The 17,020-nt window shown below is 39.8% G+C and overlaps 1 protein-coding gene and 1 long non-coding RNA gene across 2 annotated transcripts; one reads left to right on the forward strand and one right to left on the reverse strand.

The window, feature by feature from the left end:
• Nucleotides 1–638: 638 nt before the first annotated feature.
• On the forward strand, nt 639–7,826 carry LOC146700789 (heterogeneous nuclear ribonucleoprotein A/B-like). The gene is made up of 9 exons (XM_085471033.1): nt 639–839; nt 2,328–2,518; nt 2,658–2,826; nt 3,028–3,186; nt 3,700–3,831; nt 4,184–4,289; nt 4,499–4,645; nt 6,083–6,173; nt 7,002–7,826. Exons 2-8 carry the CDS (start codon nt 2,352–2,354, stop codon nt 6,151–6,153), a joined length of 951 nt encoding a protein of 316 aa, XP_085327159.1. The 5' UTR covers nt 639–839; nt 2,328–2,351; the 3' UTR covers nt 6,154–6,173; nt 7,002–7,826.
• Nucleotides 7,827–9,367: 1,541 nt separating this feature from the next.
• Nucleotides 9,368–12,764, reverse strand: LOC146700790 (uncharacterized). Its single transcript, XR_014922609.1, has 3 exons — nt 12,602–12,764; nt 11,338–11,451; nt 9,368–9,990 (listed from the first exon to the last, which is right to left on the reverse strand). It is a non-coding gene; the product is annotated as an uncharacterized LOC146700790 (long non-coding RNA).
• Nucleotides 12,765–17,020: the final 4,256 nt, after the last annotated feature.

Below are 17,020 nucleotides of genomic sequence, written 5' to 3' on the forward strand. Positions count from 1 at the left end.
GCTTCGCGGGCCAAATGTAATTAGGTTGCGGGCCAAATTTGGCCCACGGGCCAGAGTTTGACACCTATGGTGTACATGACCTTGAGTGTTTTTGAAAGGCGCTTTCAAATAAAATGTATTATTATTATTAATTCTACAAATAATAATTGGCAAAAAAAAAAAACCTCCACAGCAATGTGAAAGACTTATTAGTTCTCGCTACCATGGGTTGTACAACCAGTTATTAGGTTTAGGGGGCGATTACTAATTCTCATAGGGGCATTTTTCCCATTAATAAATAAAATCACCATTTAAAAACGGTATTTTTGTTTTTTCGTAGGTTATCTTTGTCTAATATTAAAATATTATTGATGATCTGAAACATGTTAGTGTGACAAATATGAACAGTACAAAATGTCTTCTTTAATCCCTGATGTCGCAGAGGATCGTAACAATGTAGCGAAGCTACAGTACAAACATCGGTTTCACTTTTAAAGCTATTTGTAGCCGACTAAAATGAAGCTACGGAAACACACATTAGTATTATTCACGCTTTTAAGCCTAGCATGTTTAAAACGTTTCTTTTGAGACGCCACTCTAAAAAGAAAGCAGAACACAGGAAGCAGGAAGGACGTTTGGCTACTGAATGTGGCTTTTGTCACAGCGGGCGAACAGTCAACCAATGATCCAACGCCTTTAACTTCAAAAGGGTCGCTTTCGTCCAATCACGCATGTCGACATTACGACGTGGTTGTTTCTTGGTCACATCCGGTCATATATATGTTGCCACGAGTTAGCGGCGAATTTGGAGCGTGTCCATTTTGAACAGCCACTCGGCGTCCCCGGTATTTTCAGTCAAAGTAAGAACACGTTTTTATTGTTATTTTGGGTAATAGCAAATATAAGAGTAGTAAATAGAAACTGTAGGAGTTCCGGTTTATATCGTGCTTATTTCCATCGTGATTCTTCTGCGGCGACCATTTTGTTCGTGTGCGGTGTTTTCTTGTTAGCCTGTAAGCATGGCTAGTTCGTTAGCTGCAGCGTGCTAATGTGCGTTAGCGCGGCTTTTGCACGCTATGAGTCTCTTGTTCTCTTAATGATTCTCATCCGTTGTGCATAATGGCAGTTTTTAAGTGCACTTTATATCATCTAAACGGTTTTTGTGTTTGGTTGGTTGCCCATCTGATAGCCGGGCCTGCTGTCTGCCCCGAGCGGTAACGGAGCAAAGCGCGGTCCGCTTAAACGTTTGGACAACATGGAAGACTCACGCTCTTTCTTTCCTTTCAACCGCGGCTGTGGGGTCACTGGTGCACGCACAACTGCGTGTAACTGTCTTATTACTGATGATGGTCGGTGGTGTGTAAATAATAAATAACCTGCCGATATATGGCGCCATTGCAATGATCGGACTAACGCTTTAACTTAAAATTAGCATTCAGTTAGCATTATGTATGCGGCTCTTTATTAGCATTCCGATTTATGCTCAATATTCTCTGAAAATAGGGACGAATAGAAATATCTTTAGGCCGTGTTTCGGCTCTCCTTATACAGTAATTTCCAAACTCTGGGAAAAAATAGTTTCTATTGCTACTTGAATTTAAATGAGTACACTCTTTGTGTGTATCTGTTTAGAGTTAATTAGTTTTTATCCCGGGTGTTTTTAAAGCCATGTGCCTATTCTGTTGTTTTGTTATGATGCTATTGGTTATGTTTAACTATTTTAACAAAGGACCTTTAAAACTATACATTTTAAAATGTAGGATCCTAAAAATCACTAGAAATTAAGATGTAAAGTAACAAATGTTTAAAATACTACACACTATTAGTTGATCACAGAAGATCAACTAATAATATAGGACTAAAACCATACATTTATTATACGCTAGTAAAAGCCATTCTGTAGTTTAAACGTCAGTATTTTCAGATGGGAAGTGCTGCCTCGTTTTTTGTTTTGGTTAAACTTTGCAGTTAATAGATCATAGAGGATCCTTTTGGTAAATAAATCAACAGCATTTTAGAAGTTCTGCCTGTTGCAGAGTATGTAATGTACATTTAAGTATGAGTGAGTTTAAAACCAATGTGAGAGCGACTTAAAGTCAGCATAAGTGTGGCTGAATTTTAATCAGTCTTATTTGAACAAATTAGCAAGTGAGAGCAAAGATGGGATCAGGTAGTGATATGAACAAAAGGTTTCTTGTCCTTGTTGAAGAGTATTTATAAAGCATCAAAAACGTAAAGAAAACAATACCGCTTCCAGTTAGTGTTGTGCGTGAATTGATAAATGTTGGTTTAATGTAGTCTGCTACCTACTTCTCCAATCTCTCAAACTTTGTCCTGTCCCATCTCAGTCATTTGAAGATCCCACCGTCAGAATGGCAGACGCTGACAACCTGCTCATGGAGACATCAGAGCAGAACGGCAACGAGGGAGAGGAGGAGCAGAATGGAGCTGAGCTGGAGCAGATGGCCGGGGACGAGGAGCAGGACAACAACACAGATGGCGGAAAGATCGACGCTAGCAAAGGAGAGGAGGATGCTGGGTGAGTGTCTGGTTGGACTGTGGTTGGCCACATGTGATGTGTGCGAGGATCTCGTGCTGGCATGATGAGCCTTGGGAAAATAAACTGTGAAACCTTGTAAATGAAGAAATGTTAGCAATGTCTACATGTAATTTTACAGGAAAATGTTCGTGGGCGGCCTCAGCTGGGATACGAGTAAAAAGGACCTGAAGGATTACTTCAGTAAGTTCGGTGAGGTGTCAGACTGCACCATCAAGATGGACTCAAACACTGGCCGATCCCGAGGCTTTGGTTTCGTTCTCTTCAAAGACTCTGCCAGCGTGGATAAGGTGACTCCCCTCGTAACTGAGCATAATTTCATCCCGAACGGGCTCCAGAAGCTTTTATGGGAGAACGGTTCTTAGTAATATAAATGAATCATATGCTAATCAGCCACACTGCCTTGTCTGCATTATTAGTCATCTCTGTGATGATGACACTAATCTCTGTGCTGTTATTGTCTGTTAATGGTAATATATCTGTATCCACAGGTACTCGAGCAGAAGGAACACAGACTGGATGGACGCAATATCGACCCTAAGAGGGCGATGGCTATGAAGAAGGATCCTGTCAAGAAGATCTTTGTTGGGGGTTTGAACCCAGAAGCAACTGAGGAAACCATCAGGGAATACTTCGGCGCCTTTGGAGAGGTTGGTTTCAAATAAAATGTATTTTAAATATCTGCGGTTAGAATGCAGCAACCACTGCATCTCTCTTGTATGTTGAGTCTTCTTGGTTAAGTGTTTCCAGAGTTAAACTTGGGTAGATGGCAGTATCATTTTTATTCTCCTGTACAAACTCCGTGGATATGTTTGAGAGCCACTGACTTGCCCAACTTTGTACACTCATGCAATTCAACACATTATTTACAGTTTTAATCCTGTTCTTACCAGCTAAACTGGTCTAAGCCATAAATTAACCACATGTACATCACCACTGGCCAGTAAACAACAAAGTTGTAGATTAATTTGAGGAAGTCATCCTGTTAAGGATAAATAATAACTGAGATATTCTGGCACTTGTTTGTGTGTTTGAAGTTTGACTAAATGATGTGGCCGACATTTTTAAAGCAGAGATAATTTACTCCTGAGACTGTCATACTACATGCACCGTATTTGTTGTTTCTGATCAAAATCTTTTCTCCAATCCTCCCTTTTTTTCAGATCGAAACCATTGAGCTCCCAATTGACCCCAAATCAAAGAAAAGGAGGGGATTCATCTTCATCACATACAAAGAGGAAACCAGCGTAAAGAAGTGTCTGGAGAAGAAATACCACAACATCCAGGGTGGCCGGGTAAGCAGTTATTCCAGAAGTGCTGATGTACAGCTGCAAATCAGCTTAAATTCTTCTAATCAGCTACCTGGTGGACAGTGCAGCCTCACCTGTGATCTGTTTTGGTGAAGAGTGACAAAGATTAAGCCACTACAGATTAACTTGTTGCAAACTGATGTTTGACCAAGTCAGTAGTTAAACCCTGAGTTAATGCTTGAGATGTTTTTGAAATTTACAACTTTGAGTTTTCTCTGTATACACATGGGAAGTGGGTCACTCTTTAATTGCAAATGTTTTTTATAAATATCGCAAGGCGGTTTTAAAGGCCACATAAAGGAGAGAATGGATTTTTCAGTATGTATATCTCTTTTAGTGTGAGCTGAAAATTGCTCAGCCAAAGGAGGTGTACCAGCAGCAGCAGTACGGAACAGTGCGTGGAGGTGGCTATGGAGGAGGCCGAGGAGGCAGGGGCCGTGGAGGTAAATGACGATGATCACCCTCTTCCTTTCTGGATTTTCTTGTTTGTTTTGAATCTGTATGATCGGGTAAATGCTAAGAGGCTAGGTCACTGTTGACAGCACGTTTTAGTGGTAATGGGTATTAATATGTAATTTGGAACTTCTCGTGTACTTCTCGAGTTGGATGATATTGAAGTTTAGACCAAACTCATGTGCACTTTGTGTTTCAGGTCAGAGCCAGGGCTGGAACCAGGGCTATGGAAACTACTGGAACCAAGGATATGGCAACCAAGGCTATGGCTATGGTGGATATGGCAACTACAGCAACTATGACTACTCTTCTGGTTACTACGGATATGGTCCTGGATACGATTACAGTAAGTGCAAACATGCAGACGAGTTGTAACTTGGAGTAACAGTTAACACATCGAAGCCCAAACCTGAGGTGTACGCGTCAGTACTGATTGTGATTGTTTCCCCTTACCCCGCCCCCACTACAGCCACAGTACAAGAGTAAACTGCTTGATGTAGCCATGCCAGTACTTCTAGACCTTTGAGCTGTTCCACTTGCTCTGATAAACTTGCTAACATAACGTTTAAGATGTTCATTTTTCCCTCAGTTATATTCCTATAGATGCATAAAGTTGGTGCTGCATTAACCCTTTAAGACCTACCATAGAACCAAGTCCGCCAGAGCTTATATTATATTTTTACATGGTGTAGAGCCATTTTTGGGAGCATTTCAAGTTGCTATACATCAATACAACAATTATAGCCCAGATTTTAATAATATGTATTCATTAAGTGCATAGTAATTACATAAATTGCAAAAAAGTGCAATAAACTACAAAAAAATTGAAAATCGTTTTTGCTTTTTTAACATATTTCTAGTTAGAGAAATTTAAGAGGCTCATCCCTCAAAACTGTAAATACAAAAAAGTTGCACAAAATAGTTTCCCACCACAGGAAATTTATTTTGAGTGTCTTCATAGTTTTATTTTTGAAATACACCAATTTTTATACACTGCAGGAAAAACGAAAATAAATATTATACTGCAAATTTGCAAAAAAGCAGCATATGCATCAAAATAAACTATTTCCAGCAGTGCAATATGAGTCCTAAGCATCCCAGAAACGACACAGAAAGTCATAAAGTCAAAGATAACTTTTAAAAACAGTATAGGCCCTGTGGCCCTGATGGTAAAAAAAAAAAACCCCACGAAAATGACGTCGCTTCCGGTTTCGGGCAGGTAATGGCGGACATGCAAAAGTTCGTGCTGACGTATATTCCAACATAGGAAGTGTTATGAACAGCTGATCGGCAAAGCGTGTTTCTGGAATATTATGTTTTTGTTGCTGCAAGTGCTTTTTATGCAGTTTTTGTAAAGCTATATGTGGGAGGAAACTGTGACCGAGGACAAGCTGATGGCATAAGATGTAAGTACAACTCCTCCGGTTTCATATGCAAAACAAATTATTGCGCTAGCTTACGTGGTTGCAGAGCTACCGGGATTTAAAAATAGTTACGCAAAACAGAGCGTGCCCGCTCCGACCGGCTCTAAAGGGTTAACAACCTAAAATTTGCCAAAACACATCTGGCTCGCGTTTCCTGGTTTGACTCTTGGAGTTTGCCTCGTTCCTGCCACCCATCTTTAGTGTTTAAGACATCATTGAGTGCCATGTTTTCTTCTCAAGCCTCTAGAGTGTAGTTTGGGGAGCCGGAGAACTGGGTTCCTGTCCTGCTCTTTACTTAACACTCAAACATCATCTGTCAGATGTTGAGCTCTTGCTTTAATACTGCGTCTCCTTCACAGACCAGGGCAATGCCAGCTATGGAAAAACCCCAAGGCGGGGGGGACACCAGGCCAACTACAAGCCATACTGATGGTCACTTGGCAGTGCAAGGTATGACATTGCTACAACGCAACATGTGCGACTGTGTCCTAGTGCTACGTATTCCAGTTTAAACAGTGGATAGACTTATTAGACCCCCACTCACACCTTGCTGTTGTAATTTCAAGTTCGCATGAGTTCCCCTTTGATTTGACCTGTCATTGTCCCAAACATAGCTGTGGGGTCAGTCCTGGCTTTCACCAAATGGGAAAACATTCCTTTCCAATCGTCACCAGAAATGCCAGGCAGTTGGATTAAATATTGTGTTTTAATAATAGAACACAGGTCCCCAAAATGTTAGCTGTTAGGCAGCCACCTGCTGCTGACTGACTGCAGTTAGCATAAATATCATTGTTCAGGATTGTTTTACTGCTGGACACAGATGCCTGCAGACATAACTGATGACTAGTTGCTCTTTTGTTTTTATTTTTGGTTTCTTTTTAATGCAACTCCATTTGAACACCTGGAGGACACATTTACAGTTGGCGCTGTGTCTCAGCTGAGTATTTGATCATAGTAAACTGGCGAACATGTGGACGTCCTCCTGTAGCCTCATGCTCGTGTTAGTTCCTGCATCTGTTTGGGTCAGAGTCTAACTATTTGTACTTGAGTAAATTGGCTGCCAGGAGCATCTCTGCTGTTGAAAGTGAAATAGAGAGCACTTAGATGTTTCACTTGGCACTGAGCTACTAATAGCTGCTGTAAGTGGAGAACAGATTGAAGTTTTCAAGTTAAAATACTCATAGAAAGCTGTCTTTTTAAAAGTTTAATTTCCCTTTGAAAAGATTAGACTTTGAATGGTTTGTTCCAGCTGTGTCATTAATGTGTTTCACCCCTCAGGACTCCAGTGATCCAGTGAGACCGACGGCTGGACGGACACACACTGGGCCAGACTCGACCTCTTTTATGACAGAAGACCATTTGTACAGAAAACACCAGAAATGTAACTTTTTTCTTTTCTTTTTTTGTTTTTGTTTTTTAAACCCTATCAGTTTTAGTTTTTATTTTTCCCTCGTGTTTTTGTTTTTGTTTTGTTTCCTCGTCCCCTTCCACATTTCCACCGGAAGTGTAATTTTTACTGTACTTTTTGGTACCTGTTTTGATTCTATTGTATTGTAAGGGTTGTATTTTACATGTTTGATGGCTTTACAGGTTGAAAATCTTGGCGCTGTAAAGGAGCTTTTTTGACAAATAAATACAGTTTTCAGTAAATTTTGTTCTGATGCTTCCAGGTTTTGGGGAGGAATATGAAACATTGAGTGGGTTTAGGATTAAAGTTCAAATGTCAAGGATAATGTTGATTATGGAATTCTTTTTTCCCCCCTCCCCCCCTTTCTTTCCTCTTTGTCCCTCCTTACATGGATTCCAGTGTACCTAAGAAGGATTTTTAACTTGCCAGATTTCATCAGTTGTAAAACACAGGTTAAAAGACTGTTCCAGGCTGTTTGAACCCAACATCTGGAAGCCTGTGGGATGTGCTGGGAGGGGAAATGTTTTGTCACTTTAGATCGTGTTCTTCATACGCCGTTGGTTTTAGAAATGACCGTTTCTGAAGTTAAATGTCTTTTTTTCTTTTTCTTCTTTTCTTGACGGACTTGAGGGCCAGTGTCGTCGTCTCAGCCAGTGTCTCTGGCATTTATTAGTAATAAACATTCTGGTTTGTAATGATCTTTGTATTTTTAATTCTTAATGTTACTGTTAATGGTCCAAGTCATTAGATAAAACTGTTTCAATAGAAACTGTCCAAAAAGGAAAAGGAAGTTTCCTACTGAACTACAATTGAGCCCCTGCGGTTTTTATTTTTCAGTCATTTGTGATTGATCCCAGTTTGACCTCAGCATGCCAATTCCAGGGAATCCCAAATCCAAACGTCTGTGTTCCCTGGATGTCACCTGGACCTCTGTCCGCACCATTATGTGCACGTAGATGCTTCATGCGTTACTTTTTTTTTTTTTTTTTTTTTTTAATTCATCACTATTGATGCTTGGTGCATTAGGTGGCATTCTGTGATGATGATGAAGGATGCACCTTGCGTTTCTGCAGTTGTCTCTGTAGTTTGGTGTTGGGGCTTTGAACTGAAATGTGGCTGTGCGCAAACAAAATAAATGCGTTTTTAAAAAAAAAAAAAAAAAAAAAAATCAGGCCTGTCCCAATGATCGCTCAGATGTGGCTGAAGTTGAAGGAAAAACTGCCATGTTTTGTGGACTCCAGGTAAGAAAAGTAATACCTGACGTTCTCTTTGAAGCCTGAATGAAGAGACTAGAGTGCAAGTACACTACGGTAAAATGACGTCTTCCTTGAGCTACAACTAAACAACGATGGCAAAGGCAGGGTGGTGCTTTTTGCACTTCAGCTGATAACTCCCTTCCCCCCCAAAGCTGGTATATTTTGTCTGTTTGTTTTTCCCGTGTTCATTCTTTGTTATACCTGGAAAAAAAATGAGCCATAATGAGCGTCTTGCAGGTAATAATTGTAGTTAGAATAATAACCACATTTTTATTGGAGACAGCTGGGCAACACCCAGAGCTATCGACTTTATTTTTCTCATCTTTGCTTAAATACCTAAAATGAAACAGTAAAATAAGCACAGTTTACTAAAATCAAATCCTATCCTTTTGGGAAGTATTGTTAATGAAGTTGCTGTTTCCACTAAAAGCCACTAGATGGCGCTGCTGTTAAACTCAGCTCACACCATAGCGTGTTTCTCAGTCACAGGCGAGTTTAGACCCTTTCATCAGAGCACCCTTAAAAACAACTAATTAATAGTGTTAATAACACCGTATCTTAGTTTATTTTCTGGAATTATCTTTGTTCTCTAAATGGCGTTCAAAACATTAGCTAATGTAGCTTAAATCACCAGAGATTATTAGCTAACCTTCTGTTTCACTAGTCTGCTGGTATATCGGGAGTTGCCAGTTAGGGAGCTGATGTACTTATGAATTATTATAGTTTATTTTAAAGAAAAATCCTTTTCTGGTCGATTTTGTCTTCAGTGTTCAGATTTTGCGAGATGTATAGTCGTGTAACTTTTGCAGACACTGTCAACAGTGGAAAGTCCATTTTAGAATTACTCTGGTGTTTTAAGAGCATCTTGATTGTGGATAATTCCAGTTGAATGAAGAACAAAAACAAAGGTTTTCATCTGTAAAACTCCTGAACTGATGGCAAATGAAATTACTTATATGAAGCGAAAACAAACTCACAGGTACTTTAGCACTTTTTAATTCAAGTTTACAATCACCATTAACCCTGTACTTCATACACCTGTAGATTCAATTACAGGTCTTCTTTTAAACTTCGACTTCAGCAATGGCTGGTAGCACCGGGGCCTTGAATCTTCTGGTCTGTCTGCATGTGATGCGACAACTAGACTTCCAAACATAGACTACACCTGTCTGTCTTTCTTCTGGTCTGTTTGGTGAGGCTGCACCTTCCGATGTCTCTTTGGCTTTATCATCTTTTTCAAAGCCTGTCTTTCCATCCAGGGATGTCTCCCCACTGCTCATATCAAGAGTCCAACTTCTCATGGGGTCCTTACGGCAAATCCTAACCCCGACTAGAGTCTTATGCCCCTCTGAACTGGTGAAAATGGGTTGACGTGCTGAACCATCAGATTGTGAAAGCTGCCTGTTTGTTTTGGTCCCTTCATTGGGCCATCCTCTGCGGACGAGTCGGGCTGCCATGAGGAAGGAGTCAGCCTGGCTGTGCAGCATCTCGGAGCAGTATGACAGCGGCGGCCCGGGCATGGCCGACTTAGTGTCCCGGTCAGAAGGTGCTGGCTTACTGCTGCCTACCATCCTTCTGTTGTTACAAGTCGCCACCTCTGTTGCTGTAATACAGAAGGTATAGATGCACCAAAACATTATGAGTAGCCTCTTCCACAAAGACATAAACACTGACTCTCAGCCAAGAGTGACCTCAGCATTCTTTCAGTTTATTCGTAACTTTCTTTGAATTATGTTCACACTGCATGATAAATTATGGAGTGAACACATGGGAGACTGAAAAAGACAAAAAAAATCCCCCACATTAAACAACAAAAGTCATATTTATCACCTCTATTTACGTCCAATATAGACATGTCCAAATATTAGCAATAGTGTCAGAAATCTGACACTCCACAATTCACAAGCTATTTTATAACACTGTCATTAAGTGTCCAGTAAGGTTTTTGTAATTAACTAAAAGTAAACTAAAACTAGATGTGAAAAAACATTTCAGTAAACTTAAATAAAAATAAAAACTGGACTTGAAAAACATTAAAAACAAACTGAAGCAATTTTGTGAACTTGGAAAACTAAACTAATAAAAACTAAACTAAAGCTGTGATTAGACAAATATTTTCAAAGTGATTGGCTGAAAGAATCTTTGTTGGTGCTGAAGGAAACTGCAGATACTTTTTACTCCGTCTCACTTTAACATCACAAAAGGGATGTAGGTATTAATCTGGAGGTAAAAAAAAAAGGGTGCTGGTGGTAGCACAACTTTTCTACTTGTGCAGCATTCAGATGAATCTTAGCTGAAATTTCTCTTCAATCAAAAAGAACATTTGTAGTTAGAAACATGTCAAATGCATTGTGGTGCTCGAACTTAAAAGCCATATGGTTCCCTTTCCCCCTGTTGAGCAGATATTATGTGGGGTAAAAGCTCTGGTTTGCTGCTGAACTCGGTCACCTTGGACAATACAGTTTTGTATTGCTGATAAAGAAAAGCCAGTGTTACATTGACAGTGGCTGGTCTGTAACCTGGATTGTGTCCAGGGCTTCTTCCTTCCTTGCTGTTTGCACTGATTGCACTGATATTTGGTCCCTGGTCTTTACTTTTGGAGTTCAGCAGGTTTATCTGCTGTGAACACGATTTCATGTTAGTGTCTGCTGAGCAAGCACATTTTAAAAAACGGTTCTTGTACCAAACTAGCAGGGCTCAGAGCATCTCTGTCTGCCAACTCGACCCAGTTAAACATGTTTTTATCTGAACTTGTCTGGCTCTTATCTAGGGTGCATCTTATAGCTTTAATGCAGCTGCTGCTGAAGCAGTTTGTTTTCATTAATTCTCCAAGAGGTGGAGGCAGACGTCTGTAAGAGCAGCTGCAAGTGAGACCATGACAATAACAATGGCACATTGAAGCAGCCTTTCCTAGAATGTGGGGAACTTTACTTGAAGTTGTGAAGCTCACCTTACTGGAGGCTACTGAAGCTGGATGGATCTGCCCTGGAGATGCTGACAGCAGCCACACCGCCCAGGCGGAGGAGGGTACAGGGTGTGCAAGCTAAAAGATGGTGGAAAAAGTCTTGGAAGAAAAAAAACAAAATAATAGAACTTAAAGATTAACTGAAAACAAGATTTAAGGCTTGATGCCAGCAAAGAACCACTTTTTAAGCACGACTGATACAAATTCCTGTACCTTCAGTAGATATTTAATGTCATAATCAAATATAATATTAAATGATATATGGTATAATGATCAACAAGCACATGCTGTCACTTTGGGAGCATCACCACAGTTCTGTCAATATTGGCAATAATAGCTAACTCCACACTGACAGTGTCACCTCCGGACTCTCTGCTAAGCGACCTATGGACACTGGCAGGATCTGCACTGTCACTGAAAGCAGAGGTTCTCTGTACTTTGCAGTTTTTACTTTGCAGTTAATTCAGGGGTTATTTTTCTTCTGCTTTACGCTTTTTAGTCAATATAATCCTTAAAATTCATTCACAGTGGTCGCAAAGAAAAAACACTTTAAAAGTTTTGGACTCAAATGTTCCCTTCAGACCAACTAACCTGCAACATTGGTCTGTGTTTGCAATCCTGTAAGCCTCGGTATATTTGTTTATTATTCAATACATGTATGCAACTCAATCAAAGTTGAGTTGATATCAAACATTGGATAAGACATTGGAATTTTTCAGTAAGACTGAATTATGCAGCCAAAAGTAATAAATTACTTCAGAGGTTTTCAGTATTTGACTCACCGTAGACAACAAATATATTTAGGTACATTTATGTAAAGACACTTGATTTTTCCAGCCGTAAAGAAACTTAAAATAAAAACATGCTGTTAAGTAGACTGTTTCAGTCCAGACTGTGCCATTTTTTTCAGCCTCACTTTTGACGTAAACACAGTGTGAAAATCATAAAGCAAGGTTATTATTAATCATGAGAAAAATATAAAATTTCAATAGAAAATCTGGGAAATTAATATTAATAATGCAAAAGTCAAATTCAACTTTAACTCTGAGTATTGTTTTTTTAACCACATTAATGAAACTCAGACTACAAGAAATGCATGATGATGATCAGCTCTAGCCAGACCTGTACAAAAGCATGCTGCTTTAAAGGTGATAATTCATCTTTAAATATTTAGATTATCGACAGTTATGTAGTTATCATAGAAGCACACTAATGCAAACTATGACGTGGGTGTGGGTTCAAGTTATACCAGATTTCAGTCGAAGATCCTCATTTTTCTCTGTGCTCTTCTTCGTCTTCTCAGGACTGACTGATCCACTTCTGCGTAATCTCGATCTGAACGCTTTTTCACCTCTCTCTCTCTCTCTCTCTCGCTGACTCCCACTCGTTCTCTCCTCCTCTCTGCAGCTCAACTACCACTAACAGAATTTAAATAAGAGGAAATGTGGCACTATAAACAGTTTCGTTAAAAAGTAACAGTGCATGAGGTGTTTACATACATACATATTGACTGTGCAAAAGAACAGCCCTGAAAAAACAAAAACTAATAAACACACAGTTTGCATTCTACATTAAAACCTGAAAGTTGCAGAAAATGATCTGAAAACCAGGACTCAAGGTTACGTCGTGTCCTTGCTCAGGTGCTAAACCTGCACGTATCTGTATTTTTAGCACAGCAATGCACAAAACCACGTAGCCCTGTCACACTGCAGCTCAGTGTTGCAAATAGTAAAAGTGAAAGTAGGTCTGTTGGCAACTCGTAAAAACAAAAACAAATGCTCTTTAGGCTATGTCCCAAAAAACAGATGTCATAAGCATATAACCACTTAATAGGATGTATAAGCACATTAAATACTTGGAGTGCTTTCTTATTTTCACCAGTCAGATTAGTCCACTCAGCACCATAACTTAGTTCAGATTATGTAAAATGCATATTTCTCACCTTATTTACATTCAATATAGCATTAGCGTCAGAATTCAAAATCCATAATTCACAAGCTGTTTGCTAAAACTTTCTGTCTGCTGGGAAGGAGGACACAGTTTGAAAAGAGCTGCCTGCTGTGACTGGAAATAAGGTTTTCAGAGTAGCACAACATGTGATTGGCAGAAAGAATCTAAAAACCTAAGATGGAGTTGAGAAAAGTGCAGATATTCTTTTACTCTGTACCACTGGAAGTGCAGACGGCTTTAGTAACTGGGAACATCTTATATGCTTTGCGGTTTTTAAACATAGAAGTTTTTATTTCTCCTCGTTGAGCAGAGGCTGTTTACACTGGTTGCCAGTGAAAGCCATAAAGAACCGTTCACAGAGAGCATCTTTAGAGGCATGTTACATTTCTTTCACAACAGATTGCCTGTTTGAAAATTATAACCAAAGATGCTTGAGGATTTGACTTCTGCTTAACTCAGCAACCTTGGAAAGACTGTTTGGCATTGCTGATTAAAAAGAAAAAGAAAAGTCAGCATTATGTGACGGTGGCTGAACTTTAATCTCAGTGTGCAGGACTTCTGTCTTCTTCTCTGTTTGCACTAATGCAACATAACAACATGCCAGAGTGAACACGGTAGCAGGACCGCTGGAAATCAGGATGTTGGTTTCTGTTGAGCAACGGCATTTTGTAAAACCCGTTCTTGCGCCAGTCTGGCTTGGCCCAGAGCATCTGTGCCCGCATGAGACATGCTTTTCGATTGCCTCTTGTCTCTTATCTTGATTTTGAGTGAGTTGTGCCAGTTTTGCTAACATCCCAGACAGCAGTGTTTCTCAGAGAGTCGGATTTGATCTCAGACATTTTTTTTTTTTTTTTTTGCGTTTGTTTTGAAAAAACTAAATAATACTATATGTTTTGTGACTTGAATCCATCATGTTGGACTGCAGCTGATAGTGGTCCTTGTTCTGCTCTGCTGCTTTGATGAGCTCAGCAAACTGGCAACACCTGCTGCAGGTTCAGATTAGATTAGAACTGCAGATCAAGGACAAGATAGACTGCAGAATAAAGGACTCGTGACAGTTGACTGACATCAAGAATTGACAAAATGGTAATCTGGGCAGGCTGTCACCAGGACAGCAGGAAAACCACCAGACTTTAAGGACTTGAGGAATCTGATTAGCTACAACCAAACCTTCAAAGTGAAAGCTTTGCCAAAACTACACCGACTGCATTATCAAATCTGATGATGAAAACAAAATCGTTAAATATTGTTAAGTACATGTCCATGTAAAGTCTGGTGGAAGAAGATGGACGTTTTGATGTTTCATTTGCTTTGCAGCCATCATGTAGCTTGTAGCTCTATCATGGATTGGCTGCTTAGACTAGTCTATTGTTTCTGAGTCGTACCACATAGTTTAAAGGATCAGCCTGTCTTCCAAGTCCCACCAAATCAGTTATGGCCTAACAAGTAAAACCTGTGGATGTTTTACAAGGGTGCACAAGAAATGCATTTCTGCAAAGGACAATCTGATCTACAGAGAGAATCACTAGCACTGGTCTTCCATCCATCCAGAACCTGTACTTTTCAGGGTTAGGAAACAGACATCTCTGCAGAGCCCTTACATCCCAGACATAAACTATTTAACCCTGCTGCCCTCAGGCAGGCGCTACAGAGCACTGTTTACTAAAACCAGCCATCACAGAGATGGTTTCCTCCCTCAGGGTGTCTCTCTGATGAACACTGTGAAATAACCCACTGCTCTATCATTCAGGTCATATGTACAGTGCACTTCTTAGTTTTGCACATATAGTTTCTTAAGACTTTCTGCAATTTGTCTTTTCTTAATAAAACCTTTCTTTTTTTGAACCGGAACTGAAATTAAATTTTTTGTTTGTGTGCACAAACTTGTCCAAATAAAGACAATTCTGATTATCTTTAATGTCTGGTTGCTACAGAGGCTGTATTTATTTCTTGTCACACAATAGCTGCTTTGGCAGATTTGGATTTGAACGCTTCTTTGCTTTAGCAATCTTACTCTCACTATTCCCTTACGTTGTGAACCCCATTTTAGACAGTGTTTGTAGGTTTACCACAAATTTGAAGTTGTATTGTTTCAGTCTCATCATTTAGTATGTTGTGACTGTAAGTACACATGATCAGCTGGGTAACTCTCATGTGCTAGTGTGAAGGTGGAATTCAGAAACTTGAAAGCAGCAAGGCTGACAAGTCTGTACAGTTCAGAAAAGGCTACTAAAACAAAGAAGAAACATCTTGTTTATGTTGGGCATTAAACATACAGCCCATAGCTTTTTATTCTTTTCCCTCTGCTGCATGCACTTGGCCTGTTTCCAGGTGTTGAACAAGTCGAGAACAAAGAGGGTGTTGAAACTGCTCCGAACTACTTAGTGAAGTGATTGCTGGCATCTGAAATCTGCATTTGCACACTCTGAAACCTTGTACCCCACTCATTATATTCGCAGAATCAAAGTTCAGAGTGGGATGGAAGAGACCCATGATTGAAGTCCATCAGGGTCAGTTTGCTGGGTTTGCACTGGCTCAGAGCGGCCATCAGTCTAGGCGAAAGGTAATGACAATGCTGCAAAACAGTCATTGAACAGCAAAGTAGTTGCTCTGCAGACCTTACTGTGTCTATTGTTCATCTACATCTACCTTGGTATTATCTTTGACTTTGTACAATTTTATTCAATTGTACAGAGATTTATGTCACATTCATTTTCTGCGTGTGGGGGAAAAAAGAAAGTAGACCACCATCAACACATCTATTTCAGGATCTCTCAGTCTGTGGAGAAAGAGAAAGGAGAAAAGGGCTTTTGTGTGTTGCAGGTGTGTAAAATCTAACGTTCGTTGACGTTAACATGATTAGTAGCTACTGTCATACAAATATGTGACCAAAATGAAACTGGGGCATCTGATGACGTTTGTTTTTGATGGACCAGGCGGCTATGAACCGGCTCTAAATTCCTATCAAGCATTCCTTCTTTTTGTTGGACATGTTTATTGTGACAAAGTCACGCATACGTTACTTTCTGCAGGAAGCACCCACAAGAACACCAGATGTACACCAGCTATTTAATAAATGCAAATGTAAAATTTGACACCTCTTGTTGTGTTTGTAATACATTTTTTCTGATAATAAATAGTTTAGATCAGGGGTGGGCAACTCCAGGTCTCGAGGGCCAGTGTCCTGCAGGTTTTAGATGTGTCCTTGATCCAACACAGCTGATTTAAATGGCTGAACGACCTCTTCAACATGTCTTGAAGGTCTCCAGAGGCCTGGTAATGAACTAATCGTTTGATTTCGGTGTGTTGACCCAGGGTGAGATCTAAAACCTGCAGGACACCGGCCCTCGAGGCCTGGAGTTGCCCATCCCTGGTTTAGATGATGCAGAACAAAATTCAGCAAACTCTAAATAGGTTAAAAAAATATTTAGAAATTCTAGTAGAAGTTTAAAAGCATAACTTTTCAACTTTTCAAATTCCCACTCAATAATGTAAAATGTAATAGTAATAATGTAATGCCTTATCAAAAAGTTAACTAGCTGATAGTTATACTGAAGAAAGACGGAAGTACTGATGCTGATTGTCGACCTTAAGCAAACAACATCTATGCAGACATCTATGTAGACAGTGATGTACAAAACTCTGACTAAACCTGTCATTGTGTTTGAGAAAACAGCGACAGTGGTATTCAAGTGCAACAGGAATGCAGGGCTATGCA

The sequence above is a fragment of the Copadichromis virginalis genome, linkage group LG10 (genome assembly GCF_057382275.1).
Source record: "Copadichromis virginalis isolate Kocher_CV1m ecotype Utaka linkage group LG10, C_Virginalis_male_GT1.1, whole genome shotgun sequence".
NCBI classification, from domain to species: Eukaryota; Metazoa; Chordata; class Actinopteri; order Cichliformes; family Cichlidae; genus Copadichromis; species Copadichromis virginalis.

Excerpts from the sequence above, each read along its gene's own strand:
- LOC146700789 (XM_085471033.1), top strand. The coding sequence starts at position 2,352 with ATGGCAGACGCTGACAACCTGCTCATGGAGACATCAGAGCAGAACGGC. Across the intron at positions 2,519-2,657 it reads AAAGGAGAGGAGGATGCTGG|GAAAATGTTCGTGGGCGGCC; the intron begins GTGAGTGTCTGG and ends GTAATTTTACAG. Across the intron at positions 4,290-4,498 it reads AGGAGGCAGGGGCCGTGGAG|GTCAGAGCCAGGGCTGGAAC; the intron begins GTAAATGACGAT and ends TTTGTGTTTCAG.